This window comes from Pecten maximus, chromosome 10 (assembly GCF_902652985.1).
Source record: "Pecten maximus chromosome 10, xPecMax1.1, whole genome shotgun sequence".
NCBI lineage: Eukaryota > Metazoa > Mollusca > Bivalvia > Pectinida > Pectinidae > Pecten > Pecten maximus.
Genome location: NC_047024.1, coordinates 39,461,402 through 39,481,758, shown reverse-complemented (window position 1 = coordinate 39,481,758; position 20,357 = coordinate 39,461,402). Strand labels below are relative to the sequence as shown.

At 37.3% G+C, this 20,357-nt stretch overlaps 1 protein-coding gene across 1 annotated transcript; it reads right to left on the bottom strand.

The window, feature by feature from the left end:
• Nucleotides 1-9,780: 9,780 nt before the first annotated feature.
• Nucleotides 9,781-20,351, bottom strand: LOC117336296. Its single transcript, XM_033896785.1, has 7 exons — nt 20,239-20,351; nt 18,821-19,033; nt 18,014-18,214; nt 16,568-17,046; nt 15,460-15,725; nt 13,409-13,666; nt 9,781-12,926 (listed from the first exon to the last, which is right to left on the bottom strand). Exons 2-7 carry the CDS (start codon nt 19,002-19,004, stop codon nt 12,218-12,220), a joined length of 2,097 nt encoding a protein of 698 aa, XP_033752676.1. The 5' UTR covers nt 19,005-19,033; nt 20,239-20,351; the 3' UTR covers nt 9,781-12,217.
• Nucleotides 20,352-20,357: the final 6 nt, after the last annotated feature.

Here is a 20,357-nt window from a genome sequence, read left to right as displayed (position 1 = left end):
GTTTTTTGTTTTTTTTTTTCTTTGTTGTGTTGTGTTTTGTTTCGTTTTGTTTTATTTTAAAGATTTATTATGATCTTATTTTTGCTTTTATTTATAAATGCATACAGGTTGTTAAGTATGCATGGTAATCTATCAAATTTATCCTGCAAGACTTGTTCTGGGTACGTAACTGTGAAAAAGGAATCCATATATCTTACACAGATAGTAATTGTGCACGGTGAACAGACACAGTGAAATTTATAAATTGGAATACCGTCAGGAATATGTCTTTTTGGCATTACATAGAGAATCAAAGTCAAAGGGACAAAGTTTAATTTTTAAATGTGCAAAGGTTGTTTTATTTGTGCATTACACTGTATTTCATTTTATGTTTATTTTCAGTATTAGAATTCTGTATGATTCTTAACACAATGTATGGTGGCTGATTTCGGCCATGCCGCACTGTCGCATTGGTGCCCCTCCAAACGAAGAGCGACAATGCGCCATGCCAGAGCGAAAATGTGCCATGCCAGAGCGAAAATGCGCCATGCCTCAAAAATAAACTGAAGATATGAAATATCACTTTATCACAAACCCCTGTGATCCCGGTCGCTCAATTGATACGATTCCAAGCCAATGTGTTATTGACAGGTTCTTTTAGAAACTCTTGGAAACAGTTGGCGTGTACATTTGTTGATATTTTCGAGTTCTGAGCAATCTTGCTTTGCCGAATTTTATCTATTTCTGCTTCTTCGACTGCTCGAAAACGTTTGCGTTTCTGTTCGTCTGCCATTTGTAAATAACTGGAAGGGAGACAACTCCTCGCAACAGAATGTGGGGGTCGCCATGGGGGCACGCGGTCCAGGGAGATATGATATTTGTCTCCCTGGCTCACGCGCCTCAGGGAGATATGATGTTATGTGCCCCTTCCACGTGATGCGTGTCAGCTAATCACAGGCACTGTTATAAACATGAGGTATAATAATATAATATGTCGCACTGTCGCGTTCATTTTTATTTGTCACTTGGCGCATTGTCGCTCTTCGCAAGGCGCAATGTCGCACTGTCGTTCTTCGCAAGGCGAGGGCGCCAATGCGACGTAGCCAAAATCGGCCACCATACCATTCTAATTGAATTTATCACTTCCGATATTTCCTAAACAGTTCCATAATAACACCCCGATTTCCTAATTGATTCCGATCCTTGACGGAATTTGCCGAGATGTTACCATTATACCTACATTTCTTGTTTGATTCCGAGCCATGACGGAATTTGCCGAGATGCTTCCATTAAACCTACAATTCTTGTTTGATTCCGAGCCTTGACGGAAATAGCCGAGTTATTACGATTGAATATACATTTGCAGGTTTGATTGGTTGACCTGTACGTACTGTTATCTAGTTCATGTGTACTACTAATATGGCGTCTAACTATAAATATACACCTCATTAGTGAAAGGCCATCGACGACAACCTACATAAGTAGGTTGCTGTATAAAACATGTCATTGTTAGATACGAAAGGTTTCATCGGGCCATAGCATACATCCCCGTGACACAAATTGTTTAAAAACCAATTATCTACAAAAGTAATAAATATGCAGTAAACGAGAATGCCGAATGCTCAAGAGAACTTTTGTTTTTTTCCTGTACAATTAATCAGGGAATGATATTTTATCTTCTAATTACATCTATATCATTAATATGTAATATTTCGTGCTTACTCTACAAGCAGGTAATTAGTGAAATGAGACATGTGTTGGATTATCAATAGATAAAACACCCCAGTTTACTATATAGATGTAAATGAACAGCGAACACGCTATCCTGACGAGCGACAGGAAATGAACACGGTTCTACCAATACACAGCTACAGTTTTGACCCTTTTTAAGGGCCACACTGCCAGTTCCTTTTTTACATGTTTAAACATGAATCACTGTACAAATTCTGATCACAACTTGAGTTTCAGTCGATTCACATACCCGGAATAACTGTCCCGATCTACACTAATGTAAAAGTCATTTTTTAACCAATAAAACATTTATTTACTACGACTTAGTGTATTTCCGCCGCAGTTGTCCCCCCTTACAGTAAATGCTATAATCTACAACGACGAAGCTATATGCAAGGATTGATTGATATGTTGTGAGCCTCGTAATGAAGGAGGTACTCAATAGTGTTCTTTTAAGTCCCACCATTCTCTGACTATATAGGTCCGTTTACCCAAGGACTGGTCTCATTTGGTTAGTTTATATCGACGAGGCAGCACTCTAAAGTAAACAAGACATGCGGCTTTTGCAAAATGGACAGAATTGGTGAAAGAGCAGTGATCCAATATTTGTCTAAAAAAAGTTTAACACCTAAGTTGATCCATAATGATATGGTAGCAACACTAGGGAAAGATGTCCCTTCATATGCTACAGTGAAAAGGCGGGTGGCGGAGTTTAAGCGCGGCCGACAGAGCCTTGAGGATGACCCCCGTCCTGTAAGACATATCAATGTTGCAACCCCAGAAATGGTAAATAAACTTCATGGTATTGTTATGACTGACAGACGAGTCACAGAAAGATATATAGCCAGTAGCGTTGGCATATCACAGGAAAGAGTACATTCCATTCTGACCGAGGATCTTGAAATGAAAAAAGCTTTCGGCCCGATACAATGTAGGTACCAGAACTTCTGACAGTTGATCAGAAGCACACCAGGCGCACATTATCGCGTGCTAATCTTAACCTTTTTGAGGAAGATCCTGCCAACTTTCTTCAGAAATTTGTCACTATGGATGAAACATGGGTCCATCATTTTACCCCAGACGCCATACAACAACAACAAAAATGGAAGCATCCTGGCTCTCCCCCGCCAAAGAAGGCAAAGACTGTTCCATCAGCTGGGAAGGTTATTACCTCGGGTTTTTTTGGGATGCAGATGGTATTCTGCTGAAACATTATCTCCAAAAGGGACAAACAACCAATGGCACATACTACGCTTCACTTCTGAGGCAGTTATCGGAAAATAATAAACTTAAGCGCCACAGAAAGCTAACTAAAGGTTTGTCATTGCCATGGCAGTCATTCACGATTGTAGCTTTAAATCCACCTTATTCACCTGATCGCGCTCCATCAGGCTTTCATCTATTTTCAAAACTGAAAAGTTATTTCAAGCACCCATTTTCAGTCCGATGATGACGTTGCACATGCAGTTGATGAAAAGGAGTTCTATAAAAGTGGCATTGAGGCCCTCAAACACCGCTGGCAAAAGTGTATATATACTGAAGGGGATTATGTTGAAAAATAATACAACATGTCCGGCAAAATTCAAATCCTTCAATATGAGGCTCACAACATATCAAACAGCCCTCGTAGCTCACCTGTGTCAGCAGCTGACAAAGCTTAGATGTATGATAATGAAGCGATGTAAAACCAGTTGTTCAAAAGGTGATAAGGCATCAGAGTTTAACAACAATTTCAAAATCCTGATAAAATCATTTCTGGTAAAACTAACTTGACAAAATTTTATGAAACTACAACACTGACGTCAGTCTTCCTACCTGCCTATTTTAAGGAATATATATTACATACACAGATTATGAAGTAAAGGAGAAATGATAATAATCAAGTGATGAAACTAATCACCTTTTGAACAACTGGGTCCTGGGGTTACGTTGTCACTTCCCTGCTTCCTATTTTGAGAACGTCACATTAATTTGATTTCGAATTGATTTACACAGTGAGTATTGTCCCTTCTGGAATACCTACTGGTATCCCGATCAGCCTTGAACTTTTTAAAGTGAGGTGAAGGTTAAGTGTTCTAGATTGTTTTGATGGAGCTGCAAATCTTGTCGCATGTCCCGATTGTTACATATATAAAAAGTGTATGAACAGAAAGATTGAAGTCTTCTGAAGAGACCGGTAGTAGAATCATGTAGGTAGGGTGGAGGTTTTTTTATGGATAAAAGAAATTTGAAAAAAATAGGTCAGAACTGCAATGGCGATCGTTGACTCCCTAGTCTCTATATATAAGTATTTCTGTTTTGCTTTTTTGTTTTTGTTAGCTCACATGCCCCAAGGGCAAGTGAGCTTATGCTGTGGTGCGGCGTCCGTCGTCAGGCTGGCCAGCGTCAGCTTTTAACCGTGAGGCACAGAGACCTGATATTGGTCCTTGGGCACACTGGGGTGAAGGACCAATAACTAAGAGGCACATGGAGTTGATACTAGGCCCGTAACATGCTTGGGTGATGGGCTACCAAGTTTGTTCAAATGAATGACCTTGACCTTTATTGGAGGTCACAGGGGTCAGACTTAAATCTTTTCAACAACTTCTTCTCAATAACCAAGGAGCCAAGGGAGTTGATATTGGGCCTGTAGCATGCTGGAATGAGGTATACCAAGTTTATTCAAATGAATGTCCTTGTCAAGGGGGTAAAATAGGCTAAAATCTTTATAACGACTTCTATTCAATAACTAAGAGGCCCATAGAGTTGATATTGGGCCTGTGGCATGTTGGGATAAAGTGCTATCGAGTTTGTTCAAATGAATGACCTTGGGTACATTCAATGTCACAGGGGTCAAATAAACTAAAATCTTATAACGAATTCCTCTCAATAACCAAGAGGAAGAGGCCAAGGGAGTTGATATTGTTCCTGTAGCATGCTGAGGTGAAGGGCAATCAAATTTGTTCAAATGTATGACCTTGACCTACATTCAAGGGCACAGGGGTCAAATAGACTAAAATCTTTATAACGACTTATCAATAAACAAGAGGCCCAGGGAGATGATATTGTGCATGTAGCATGCTGAATAAGCCAAGGGACTTTATATTTAGCTTATAGTATGCTGGGGAAAAGGGCTATCAAGTTTGTTCAAATGAATGACCTTGACCTACATTCACATTGACATGCCTGCTCTGATATTTGAATAAAGTGGTAAACAGCATAGTATCTGTAGAGATTACTTCAGAGTTGCTGTAGAATCAGTGAGCGATACAGGCCTATTGGGCCTCTTGTTTTTATATGACAGTATACATATCCCTGTGATCTAAGTATGAAGTTCCAGTGAAAAATTATGTAGGAAATACAGCCATGACAAACTTTTTCTTTGATTAGGTCAAATGTGAAAAGGTAGGTCATGATACACCACCTCATCCAGGTCAACCCATGACTCGGTTAAATGACAAGTATAGAAGATAGAGCCTGGACAGGTATCGGACAGACGGAAAAACAGACGGATACAACGCAAACTATATCACCTCTACCCTCCCCCTCCCCCTCCGCCTCGGAAACCCGAAGGGGGACTGATAAAACCCACATCGATGAAGTTACTATGAGGGTCAAGGTAGGGAACAATTGTTCAAGGTATTGCAACAAAGCCTTGTAGATCATCAAATCTATAAGTTTATTAACAATTGATAGACTATAAAATCACCATAATAATAAGTTATCGAAAAAGAACATATGCTTCAACTATTAATAAATCTAATATAATCGGAAACGTAATTGGGATGAAAAAAGGAACCGACGAGGATGGGATTCGAACCCACGCGGGGAGACCCCAATGGATTAGCAGTCCATCGCCTTAACCACTCGGCCAAAAAAGGGGGATAAAGGACTGCCTGTGGGGGGAAAGGGGGGAAAGGAAGGGGGGAAAGGGGCAAAAGGGGGCAAAGGGTAAGGAAGAATAATATTTGTATAAAGATAAAGACGCAATATAAGTTTGATATTGATATTGTTTTATATTCAAAACATAATAAAGGTGACAATGCATGACATGTATAATAATGTTGAGCACATGAAATATTTCGGCATTGTGGATGGAATTTGAATCAAAAGAATGGCTTTATTTTCTATATAATTTGTAATAATCACCAGTTGATAAATTACATACATAATGCTGAACATGAAATTGATAAATCTTTAGCTGAAATTTTGAAGACTTGTTTAAGAAATGAAATGTATTTAATTATTAGACAAATAATTAACTGAAAGATCATTTTGCACCAATTATTCTTGCTATAAATAAAGACACTAATTGATCAATTTGAATTATCCATCATCAAAATATCACATTCTACACATATTTTAACCCTAATTCCAATAAAGATTTGATATGAGATCCAATTGTTGTGAAATTCCATAGTATGATGAGAGCAATTGAACATTTTCTAAATAGTAAACAATAAATCATTTCTTTGGAAAAGTATATCAGTTTACATAATATACCTTAAATTTTAACACTATATTGAAAAGGAACAAAGGTTTACATGATATATATATATAGAGTCTTATGCCAAAATGAAATAAAACACACAATGGACAAATTCATCTCAGCTAACTTAAAAATTAAAAATGTAATAAAATGCTATACTTTGACTAGAGCACAAAATATTGGCACAGAATACCATTCCATCATATGAAACATCATTGATTATTGCAGAACACACTACATTTTTACATATGAAAAAAGGATTTCCAGATATTCTCCATATTGGTATGCCATTTCAGGCACTACAGCTGTGACTCATAACAGTTTGGGCAATACAATTCTCTACAACTATGACTCTATACAGCTGTGGTACTATGGCTATGACTCTATACAGCTGTGGCACTATAGCTATGACTCTATACATCTGTGGCACTATGGCTATGACTCTATACAGCTGTGGTACTATGGCTATGAGTCTGTGGCACTATGGCTATGACTCTATACAGCTGTGACACTATGGCTGTTACTCTGTGGCACTATGGCCATGACTCTATACAGCTGTGGCACTATGGCTATGACTCTACACAGCTGTGACACTATAGCTATGACTCTATACAGCTGTGGCACTATAGCTATGACTCTATACAGCTGTGACACTATAGCTATGACTCTATACAGCTGTGACACTATAGCTATGACTCTATACAGCTGGGGCACTAAAGCTATGACTATACAGTGGTACTATGGCTATAACTCTGTGGCACTATGGCTATGACTCTATACAGCTGTGACTGGTAACTATTGCTGTATATGCTGACTTCTGCTAGGACTCTATGGCTATGACTCTATACAGCTGTGACACTATAGCTATGACTATACAGCTATGACTCTATACAGCTGTGACACTGTAGCTATGACTCTATACAGCTGTGGCACTATAGCTATGACTATACAGCTATGACTCTATACAGCTGTGACACTGTAGCTATGACTCTATACAGCTGTGACACTATAGCTATGACTATACAGCTATGACTTACTATGCTATGACTCTAAAGCTGAACTATGCTGTGCTGCTATCACTGTACTAGCTATGACTCTATACAGCTGTGGCACTATAGCTATGACTATACAGCTATGACTCTATACAGCTGTGACACTGTAGCTATGACTCTATACAGCTGTGGTACTATAGCTATGACTATACAGCTATGGTACTATGGCTATGACTCTATACAGCTGTGACACTATAGCTATGACTCTATACAGCTATGGTACTATGGCTATGACTCTATACAGCTGTGGACACTATAGCTATGACTCTATACAGCTATGGTACTATGGCTATGACTCTATACAGCTGTGGCACTATAGCTATGACTATACAGCTATGACTCTATACAGCTGTGGCACTATAGCTATGACTCTATACAGTGGTACTATGGCTATGACTCTATACAGCTATGGTACTATGGCTATGACTCTATACAGCTGGGGCACTATGGCTATGACTCCATTCAGCTGTGGCACTATAGCTATGACTCTATACAGCTGTGGTACTATGGCTATGACTCTATACAGCTGTGGCACTATAGCTATGACTCTATACAGCTGTGGCACTATAGCTATGACTTTATACAGCTGTGACACTATAGCTATGACTCTATACAGCTGTGACACTATAGCTATGACTCTATACAGCTGTGACACTATAGCAATGACTCTATACAGCTGTGGTACTATGGCTATGACTCTATACAGCTGTGGCACTATAGCTATGACTCTATACAGCTGTGGTACTATGGCTATGACTCTGTGGCACTATAGCTATGACTTTATACAGCTGTGGCAGTATAGCTATGACTCTATACAGCTGTGGTACTATGGCTATGACTCTGTGGCACTATAGCTATGACTTTATACAGCTGTGGCAGTATAGCTATGACTCTATACAGCTGTGGTACTATGGCTAGGACTCTGTGGTACTATGGCTATGACTCCATACAGCTGTGGCACTATAGCTATGACTCTATACAGCTGTGGTACTATGGCTATGACTCTATACAGCTGTGACACTATAGCTATGACTCTACACAGCTGTGACACTATAGCTATGACTCTATACAGCTGTGACACTATAGCTATGACTCTATACAGCTGTGACACTGTAGCTATGACTCTATACAGCTGTGGTACTATGGCTATGACTCTGTGGCACTATGGCTAGGACTCTATACAGCTGTGGTACTATGGCTATGACTCTGTGGCACTATGACTATGACTCTATACAGCTGTGACACTATAGCTATGACTCTATACAGCTGTGACACTATAGCAATGACTCTATACAGCTGTGGTACTATGGCTATGACTCTATACAGCTGTGACACTATAGCTATGACTCTATACAGCTGCAACACTATAGCTATGACTCCATACAGCTGGGGCACTATGGCTAGGACTATATACAGCTGTGACACTATAGCTATGACTATATACAGCTGTGACACTATAGCTATGACTCTATACAGCTGTGGTACTATGGCTATGACTCTATACAGCTGTGACACTATAGCTATGACTCTATACAGCTGTGGTACTATGGCTATGACTCTATACAGCTGTGACACTATAGCTATGACTCCATACAGCTGTGGTACTATGGCTATGACTCTATACAGCTGTGATACTATGGCTATGACTCTGTGGCACTATGGCTATGACTCTATACAGCTGTGGCACTATAGCTATGACTCTATACAGCTGTGGTACTATGGCTAGGACTTTGTGGTACTATGGCTATGACTCTATACAGCTGTGGCACTATGGCTATGACTCTATACAGCTGTGGCACTATAGCTATGACTCTATACAGCTGTGGTACTATGGCTAGGACTTTGTGGTACTATGGCTATGACTCTATACAGCTGTGGTACTATGGCTAGGACTCTATACAGCTGTGTCACTATAGCTATGACTCTATACAGCTGCAACACTATAGCTATGACTCCATACAGCTGGGGCACTATGGCTAGGACTCTATACAGCTGTGGTACTATGGCTAGGACTCTATACAGCTGTGACACTATAGCAATGACTCTATACAGCTGTGGCACTATGGCTAGGACTCTATACAGCTGTGGCACTATAGCTATGACTCCATACAGCTGTGGCACTATGGCTATGACTCTATACAGCTGTGGTACTATGGCTATGACTGTGGCACTGTGGCTAGGACTCTATACAGCTGTGACACTATAGCTATGACTCTATACAGCTGTGGTACTATGGCTATGACTCCATACAGCTGTGGCACTATGGCTAGGACTCTATACAGCTGTGACACTATAGCTATGACTCCATACAGCTGCAACACTATAGCTATGACTCTATACAGCTGGGGCACTATGGCTATGACTATATACAGCTGTGACACTATAGCTATGACTCTATACAGCTGTGGTACTATGGCTAGGACTATATACAGCTGTGGCACTATAGCTATGACTCCATACAGCTGGGGCACTATGGCTAGGACTCTATACAGCTGTGGTACTATGGCTATGACTCTGTGGCACTATGGCTATGACTGTATACAGCTGTGGTACTATGGCTATGACTCTATACATCTGTGGTACTATGGCTATGACTCTATACAGCTGTGGTACTATGGCTATGACTCTGTGGCACTATGGCTATGACTCTATACAGCTGTGGTACTATGGCTATGACTCTATACAGCTTTGGTACTATGGCTAGGACTCTATACAGCTGTGGCACTATAGCTAGGACTCTATACAGCTGTGGCACTATAGCTATGACTCTATACAGCTGTGGTACTATGGCTATGACCATCTGGCACACGGAGTCTGCCTATCACAATTGAAGTTTAGGTATACCAGTGAAAATTAAAAGGCACTTGTATGCCCACAACAGTGCTGTATGTACAAAAATGTAATGTAGACATGTATGCTGATGACACTACCATACATATAAAAGGAAAAACAATATCTAGTATTGAACACTATCTACAAGAAGATCTAGGAAACATTTTAAAATGGTGTGAATGCAATAATATGAACATAAATATACAAAGAACAAACAGTATGCTTATTGGGAGTAAAAGAAAATTAGCAGGAAAACACATGCAAATAGAAATAAACAATATAGCTATTACTCCTTCAAACTGTCAGAAAGTTCTTGGTATTTACATAGATTAAAACATTAAGTTGGACAGAGCAAGTTAGAAAAGTATTATCTAAATTATCAATATCATTGCTTTACTCCGAAAAATGAAAAGATATTTAACTGAAGATGCCAGAAAAATATACTATAATTCATACATATTACCAATTTTAGATTATGCAGCCATAGTATGGGAAACGGTCTTACAAAATAACAAATTCATCAAATAACAAAACTGCAAAAGAAAGCTCTTAAAATAATGCTAGATAAACCCATTTTAACTGAAAGTCTATCCCTTTTTAAAGAAGCCAAAGTCCTACCGTTTGAACAAAGAATAAAATATCATACAACTATATTAGTCTATAAAGCCTTGCATAACATGACGCCTGATTATATACGCTCATTAATTGAAACTTGTCAAAATTCGTACTTTTATAACTTGAGGTCAACTACAGATAAACTTATTTTGCCCAAATTGCAATCAGAAACAATGTGAAAATCATTTAGCTACTCTGCAGTATTGTCATGGAATAACCTACCACTACATCTTAAAAATATAACATCTCTTACAACTTTCAAACAAAAAATACGCAATCATTTTCTCTCAAGCTTAAAGTCATCAATTTCAGTTCTTCCAATTCAAGCGAAACTTCATTTTTAAGAAAGCATGTTTTTTTTTTATGATCTATTGATTTTAAATAATTCCCTACCAATGTATATATAAAGAAATTCATGTTCTACCGAATGATACATGTAACTGTATTATGATTATTCTATCATGAGTACCTGCATGTTCATATATATATACTATAAGTTTTTCCAACCATATTGTATATATTTCAAGATATCTTGTTATGTGTTGATTAATGTATATTATGTTTTGTATCTTGTTATAGAGGGCCATATGGAAGATTAGCACATGCTAAATATGTCACCCTCAGAAAATATATTATTATTATTATTATTATTCAAATGTAGTCTTATTTTGCACCAGAAATGATTCTAACTGATATAATTTTGTTATCCGTGCTAAAACGCATTAGTTCTATAATTTATTACACCAGCAGTTTCACATTATAAAAACCAGCATCAAAACTATGCTGTTTATCTGTATAAAGATATTTTTGGTTTTGAAATATTTCTGTCTGCTTGACCTTTTTGATCTGCCCATGGCCATCAGCCCTGGGTGTGTCAGTAAGGGCCATTATTAATATACCATCAAACTGTTAATTGTAGCTAAGTTAGAGTTAATTCCAAAAAAATGCAATGTTTTTACAATATATGGGAGTTGAGAAGAATAATTTAGATTTTTTTGTCAATTTGACAAGTTTTGGTGTGCTCTTGATAACCTTGAGAGTTGGGAACCATATAACTCACAATTTTGGTTGACCATTGGCCATTGAAACTTCCAGCCAAACTTTCAGCGGTTTGTTTACGGATAGACAACACACAATGGACAAATTCATCTCAGCTAACTTAAAAATGTAATAAAATGAAGCTATACTTTGACTAGAGCACAAAATATTGGCACAGAATACCATTCCATCATATGAAACATCATAATTATTAGTCATAAAGAAATGTTTGCTACAGTAATAATAATGCTATCAATAAAGTTTTTTAAGTATGACAAAGTCCAATTGAAACAAGATGCCTACAAGGGTTTTTATCTGTCAACTGGATATGTCATTGATTATTGCAGAACACACTACATTTTTACATATGAAAAAAGGATTTCAAGATATCCTCCATATTGGTATGCCATTTCAGGCACTACACATTTCATTACAATTGAAGTTTAGGTATACCAGTGAAAATTAAAAGGCACTTGTATGCCCACAACAGTGCTGAAATGTGTCATTTTTTCAGTTGGTTCCGCCATTCCTCAACAGTGATGCCAAGAGACGGACAGTACCACTTCCCTTTCACTTGTGTGTGACCTGTCTCTGCAGACTTCTGTTTCCCACATGTACTGCAATTGTAACGGTACTGTCGTTTCTTGGCATGGCGTTTGATGGGTGGCTCACCTCTTTCTAACCTCTCTTGGTCCTCTTTTGCTGCCTGCCTTTGTCTCCACTGTTGTTGGCGAGTAGGAGTCTCAAGATTGCTGGATAGAAATTGTGTGGAGGCCAGGATGGGAGGAGCAATTTGAATATGTGGTAGAGGCTGTTGAGGAGCTTGTTGATGTGACAGTGGTCCTGGTTGAGGGAATACAAATGATGGCATATAATATTGTTGCCATGGATTTAGTGTTGGGTACCCTTGTAAGTAATGAGGTGGGCCTGGCAAGGTACTAGGTAAGAAGCCTGACTGATCATGATGTGGCAGACTTGACTGAGAACCAGAGTCAGTGGCAGAAGCTATTTTTTTATTTCTTGGACGCTTCACAAACTGTCCTTCTTGATTTTCTGGCTCCATAAAGGTCAAGGCCTTATGACCAGACTGTTTATGATGTGTTGGAAGGTCCTTTGCTTTTGGCAAACCCTTTTTTGAAACTGAGAGACGTGGTAGGTCTGTTCCTTGTAACAGAGCTTCTCTGTCTGCTCGTTTCTGTCTCTGGTGAATCCTAAGTGATATAAAAGAAATCATTAATGTTATTTATATGATGGAGACAGTGAACAGTGGAATGAATCAAAATAAGATAGCTCTCACTCATTTTTCACATAGAAAATGGTAGAGGCAATAATAGTAGGTGATTTCCTTGTATACCAAATATAATAGGAATTTTCATTAATAACATGAAATGATTAGCATTGATTACAGTCATTAAGATAAAAACTCAGTTACACTGGATCTACTTTTCCTGTTATGATTTATTTTTAAACTATCACCAACACATTGATATTTTCATGACATTAAGTCTAGCATGTGTGTAAAATTAACGAACGAAACGGCCACCATTTTACAATATAACTCCTTAAATCATGTAGAAATACATGTTTGAGATCCAAAACAAATATATAATTCATTACTCAAGTGCAGTAGCTCAAAACAGTTGCCAAAGTAGTGACTGCATCACTGTAGATGAAGTAAAAAAGATAACTTTACCATGCATTTACTGTGGTGTTGTTGATTGTGACTAACACCAGGTTTGTATTCTCTTGGACTGCTTTGCTGTCTTCAAGTAGTTGCTGTAAGAGGCTATACTTCTTGACTATAGCATGGGCCACCTGTAGAGTCTTCCCTGCCGCATCCTTTGGTCTGTTTCGTGCAGACTGATATATCCTCCAAAGTCGGATACAGACACATTCCGAAATTCTGTTCGTATCTGGGGTCTGTGCTGCCCGACCATGAGTCATGAATAATCTAAATGAAATATATCATTATGAATAATTCCGAAAAAATATTATTGAAATAATATACAATTTGAAGGAAATATTTTTAAAAATACTTATAACTCAATGGTAAAGTATGGTTAAAGTTACTTTAACAGTTTCGTGCAGCCAAGATTACTTCCTGAAGCAAACTCTATACCATTACATGGCAAAATCCCTAACTTTATCAATTAACAGTCAAATGAAAGGATTTGGAAAGAAATTAAAACATTATCAGATGTTAGAAAAACAAAGGGATTATAAAGGTATGAGAAATAGGAAAAGGGTTATGAATGTATTTTTTTAGCTTTGGGGAAGAAATGCACAATTTTCTCCAATTGGAAGAAACCATATCATTAAAAATCAATTCTCATTCACAATTTCACAGCCTTTATATCTCTGTACCTAATCCTAACAAGTCTTTGTCTCGAAACTCCATGCAGTTATTTTTGAATTTTTATGGAACAGCAAAATAGATGAAATCAAAATAGTTATTCAAAACTTGTTACATTGTGGCATGAAAAGGATAAACTTGGAAGCTTACATAGCCTCTATAAAATCAATTTGGATTCAAAGACTTTTTCAGACTACAGTCAAATGGCAAATTATCCTTAATAATTCTATCAATGTAGACCTGTTAGCCAATTGTGGTGTTGGTTATATAAAAAAAATTTGGAAAAAAAAAAGAAGAAGAAAGATTGATGTTTTCAAAGCCTGTAATTTATTAATCTTGATGAATGAAAAGAACACTACTAGAGAAGATTTACTTATGAGAACACCAATTCTGTTTACAAGAATATATCTGTCGGTAGGTCACCAGTTTTTATCAAAAAAAAAAAACTTTGAGAATAATGACATTTCAATTAACGACCTGATGAAAGATAAAAAAAAAATGTGGTCTATTGTTTTCATCAATGTCTTCATGCATACAAAGTTACTACTAATTTCCTTCATTACAATAGAATCTTATCAGCAGTTAAAACAAGTTTCCTTCATCTTCAGTTGAAAATCATACTGAAAGCTTCAATATCCTGCTATACCTTTGAAAAGAGAAGTATTAAGTTGTGGTGAAGACAGACAGGTGGTTAAGATGACAGTATGGTGATGACAGTGTGGTGATGACAATGTGGTGATGAAAGTATGGTGATGAAAGTGTGGTGATGACAGTGTGGTGATGACAGTATGCTGATGACAATGTGGTGATGACAGTATGGTGATGACAGTGTGGTGATGACAGTATGGTGATGACAATGTCGTGATGAAAGTGTGGTGATGACAGTATGGTGATGAAAGTGTGGTGATGGCAGTGTGGTGATGACAATGTGGTGATGACAGTGTGGTGATGACAATGTGGTGATGAAAGTATGGTGATGACAATGTCGTGATGAAAGTGTGGTGATGACAGTATGGTGATGAAAGTGTGGTGATGGCAGTGTGGTGATGACAATGTGGTGATGACAGTGTGGTGATGACAATGTGGTGATGAAAGTATGGTGATGACAGTGTGGTGATGACAGTATGGTGATGACAATGTGGTGATGAAAGTGTGGTGATGACAATGTGCTGATGAAAGTGTGGTGATGACAGTATGGTGATGACAGTGTGGTGATGACAATGTGGTGATGAAAGTGTGGTGATGACAGTATGGTGATGATGCTATTAGCAATAATGGCAGTGTAGTTAAAACAGTAACTGTTTATAATTTTTATTGGGGTCATATTTAAATTTGTGAAAGAAAAGTACATGTCTTGGTAGTAAAGCCTTTCAAGTTTCAAAGAAATATACCTCTCAGATGCCTGCACACCAGGAGTTGAACCACTCCGTTTACGGGAGGCTCGCCAAGGTCCCGGCAATACTTCCTTCTTTGACTTTGTGGTATATTTTGTGGGACTTTTGTCATGCTCACAAAGATTATCATAGAGACAGACAATGTGGTTGGTTTCCGCTACCGACAAGGCTGTTTTAGAAGTGTCTAGTCTATCTACTAAGTATGCTGCAAGAGAATCTACTTTCTCCCACCCTGGAAAGCCTTTGGTATCATGACGAGTACCCTGGAAAATAAAAAGGTAATTTTGAATGAATACTTTGAGTAAATAGTTATGTATAACCTAATTCATTATTTGTTTAGATTCTCCAGCAATTTCTGATCAGAAATAAGGAAAAAATATAGGGATACAATTGAAAAAGTATAAGGCTTTTTAATTACGGCTAAATATCACAAATTTTGTAAATAAAATTAGGGCAGTTTTAGACATTTAAAACCCACAAAAAATACTTTATGGAAAAGGATGGAATTTTCCAAGGTTCCATAGTCTCAGCTATTATTGGCAATAATCTTACTAGTCACATCTTTGTCACATAGTCAGAACCAATAAACAAGCTTGACACAAGGATCCACTGGTCAACTACCTTTCACTGCATAATCTGAATTAGACCGGCAAACTACATTATGACATATTTAGTATGATTGCGTTTTAAAAATTGCTGCAGGATTTCCCCTTTTATTCAATTGTCTTTAAAAGAACCTAAGCATTGATTTAGCCATTGATTTTTTGCACTCAATTGACATTTGACCTTCAGGCCTAGACAAGTAATTGTTATATAGTTTCCACCTATTTGACATTTGAGGTCATGTCCACTGTGACCTATTGCAACGGCAGTCAAAGTGCACTGCATATCAGTTCAATTGTTAGAATATATGAATCTCATTATAAATTGAGTCAATCTTGCTGCTGTTCAAAAGGAGACAAGATAGTTGATGCTACTGTATCAGTCTATTTTGATAGGTGTGATTCTGTTATATTCAAATAACAGATGTCATCACACCAAAATTGTACAACTGTACGCGTTCTTAATAAAACAGGAAAATCTTAAGATATGAATACAAATGTACCAGAGAAGAGTCTTCTTCCACGTCTTCTAAAGTTGGAATGTCACTGGAATCTGGCAAATCACTGATAGGTGACTTCTGTTCAGGACTGTTGCCGGAGTCCTCTTGGCAGGTGATCACATGTGTGACCATATCGCCAGTGTTAAGCATGATGCCACACCTGTCACACTGGCTCATGTGTACTGGCACTGATGTGGATTCAATGATGGGTGACTTTCCTTTGGGAATGGTTCTCGAGTCATCTTTACAATAAACTTTGTGCATCACCACATCAGCGTGACTCAGTCTCAGGCCACACCTGTCACACTGGATCATTTGTACTGGCACTGATGTGGCTTCAACGATGGGTGACTTTCCTTTGGGAATGGTTCTGGAGTCGTCTGTACAATAGACTTTGTGTATCACCACATCGGCGTGATTCAGTCTCAGGCCACACCTGTCACACTGGATCATACTTTCGACTGATGGAACTTCTGGCACACCTGTAATATTAATAAATCAAAGGTTATAACTTTCATATTACTATTGAAAACACTGAGAAGTTTGGCAAATAAATATTGATATATATAGTTATGCATATAATATATATATAGATATATAAATATCGGCGGATAGTGATCGTTTTCACAACATAATGCTATTCATTTTTGTTTATACCCACTATACTTGTATATGTCTATATGTGATAGTTTGTAAGTTACCTATGTCTTGATAAAGGGGCAGATTGCCTCGAAAATTCGATAATTTACTTGCTGTCTTTAATACTACTTGACAACTAAGAATATATATATATATATATATAACACAGTAACACAATTGATGAAGGAAGACAACTTTATGAGTCATGCCCTTAACAGGCCTCGAAATCATTATCTACGGCACCCAATCCCCTAGCCAGAAATACACACAGCTAATGAGCTATACCACTGCCCACATCAACGTTCTAAAAAAAAAGTTTCAATGTCTAAGTGATAGTCGGCCCGACATCCTGACACGATTGTAATGGGATTAAGAAGAAGTTTTAAGTTGAAAATACAGGAGTGCAATATTGAAATAAATCATCTCCAAAGCATTCTTTACAACAGCTGATTTCCAAACTGTTAAACATATCAATATATCAGTTTTAGAATTTAAGTCAGGGAAAATACTATATATGTATATATGCACTCATACAAAGTATTAATGCAGATTTCGAAATGTGGAATACAACTGATAATTATGAACTGACATCATACATTGAATGTATATTTCCAGATGTATGTGGATTATGAAAGTATTAGGAAGTGTTCCCATTTGTACAGTACTGTTGTATTGTTTGATGTGTTGTAACCGTATTATATGTTTAAAATGAAGACAAATTAAAAAAAAAATGTAATATTTTTTTTTTTTTAAATTGGCCTAACACATAAGTATTTCTACTTTTCTCTTGCACTAAGAAGACAAACATACCAATATCATGTGTTGTGAATTCTATCTCCATGTCCTCCATCAGGCACAAGGTGGCATCATCGACCTCGAGCTCTTCAATACCTGATTCTTCCGCCTCGGGTTCAATTTCAGGAAGGACGCTTCCAGTCTCTGCATCGAAAGATGGTCGCATGTCACCTCTACCTGACTGTGCCAGCAGATATTCAACTGCCACTCTCTCATCTGAAGTATAAAGAAGTAAATGAAAGCATTGCAATTTATGCTTTAATAACTGAACATGATGCTCATGAGACTAAAGTAGTCATTGGACTACAAAGACTTATTGCAAAGAGAAGGATAGCATTTACACTCACACCACTTTCAGCAGTTCATAAAGTTTAAAAGATTTTTTTTATTAATTATATCTAAATGTTTGATGAAATATTTCATACATGTATATAATGTATAGTCTTGAAGACACAAAGATATATTTCTCACAAACATGTTTAAAAGCTGACATAATTATGCATGATATTGTATTGATTTTTTTTTCTTTTCTTCATTTTTAGTAATAATTTCATCACTTCATACTTTATGATATGACATGTTTTATCATAGATGTGGTATTATCATGGTGAATGTTTTGCAATAAGATGGAGCTTAATGGTATGTAATCTCACTTTTAGCATTCTGTGCTCTGGTTTTGAATAAAAAATGTAATACAAATAATAAAACAGTGTCGTCACTTTGATACATATGATGATATATGGAGCCAATATAACCTATAAGCAATATTAACGTGGGCCTCCAGCCTCTACAATATATATTGATGCAGCAAAAATGAATTACCTGTTGGCTTGCCTGGGGGAACATATTCTGGAAACAGGTCTTTTTTCAGAATTTTTTGACCCAAAGAATTGATGTTTGACATCAATCTTATGTCATAAATTCTGGTCAATGATGTGTCTTGGATTGAAACTGCCTCTCTTGTCCTGTTGAGATTCCAACGGCTACACCCTTCAACCATATACATCTGGGTGTGGACAGCATTAACCCTATAACCTACAAATGAAATTACAGACTGTAAATAATGTGACAAAACATTCACCAAAACTGTCATTAATATCTCTTATCATAAAAGATTTCCTTGAATAGTGTTCCAAGCCATGTAGAAAAAATGAACTTTCCAAAATCGTCACTTGTAAGGCAACTTCCTCCATTAACAGATAGATGTTATTACAGTTAAATGATGGCTATGGTATCACAGCCAATAATGAAACATGACTTTAAGTTCTCTTTAAAGTTTTATAACTTTATAGAAATTCTGATTGAAAGTAAAGTTTCAGATTTTTTATTGTGTTTACAATGTAGTTAAAATTTCTAGTTGATACAATTTCCTTAACTTATTTTACAGAATTACTGTATACCTGGTAATTTTCGACCCTGTTTAATTTTCGCCCTTTGACGACAGGGCGAATTTAAGATGAAGGCGAAAAATTTCAAGCTGAATTGAAGGGTTTATAAACCATAGTACAAGGGCCAAGTGTAGTCAGATTACAAACATACCCTCTTACTTTTCAACTGTACAGTCACGTACTAGGCTTAGCATTTTCAATTAAAAAACGATAAATACTAAGTTATTCTAAGAATTCAGTCATTTTGTTTTAAATCATGTAGTCCGGTCATGACAAAAATGAAATACAGAGTTGCATTAAAGTCCTACCACGGAAAAGACTAATGTTACGAGTTCATCGTCTCTTAATTGTGGCTTCCATTCATGTAAATGTATGTACATGTGAACAAGAGGAAACACTGGTCAGTCATTAGTCACGGTGCGGCTAACTTACAATTGATCGTGTTTGCTTAAAATCAACCATGCATACCCGATACTACTTGAATCAGCAGTGACTAAAAGAAAATCTGAGCACAGGTGAAAGGTTCTTTATTTCACAACTGATTACATTTCACATCTCATACCGGTAAGACAATAGGAGAACTCGATAAATTCCGAGTGGTCCGATTGTAACTGTATTGAGAATTCCGAACATAATTTTTCGATTTTACAAACGAGGAAAAGGATAATTCTTGGAGATCACTTGGGGCGAATTTAAAATGGGGAGAATAAGTTTTGTGTTGCCGAAGGGCGAAAATAACCTGGGGCGAAAATTACCACGTATACAGTATTGAAACCCCGAAATACTATTTTTTTACATAGATAATAATATCACTTAAGTATATATATTTACAATTTTTGCAATGCTGCTTACCAGGTATAAATGCACACTGATGTCTATGGAAGGACTCCAGAGATGACGATCCTCGGGCACATTTCAGAACATCCAAAACCACACTGCCTTTCTCGGATGTGCCGACTTTGGTATACAAA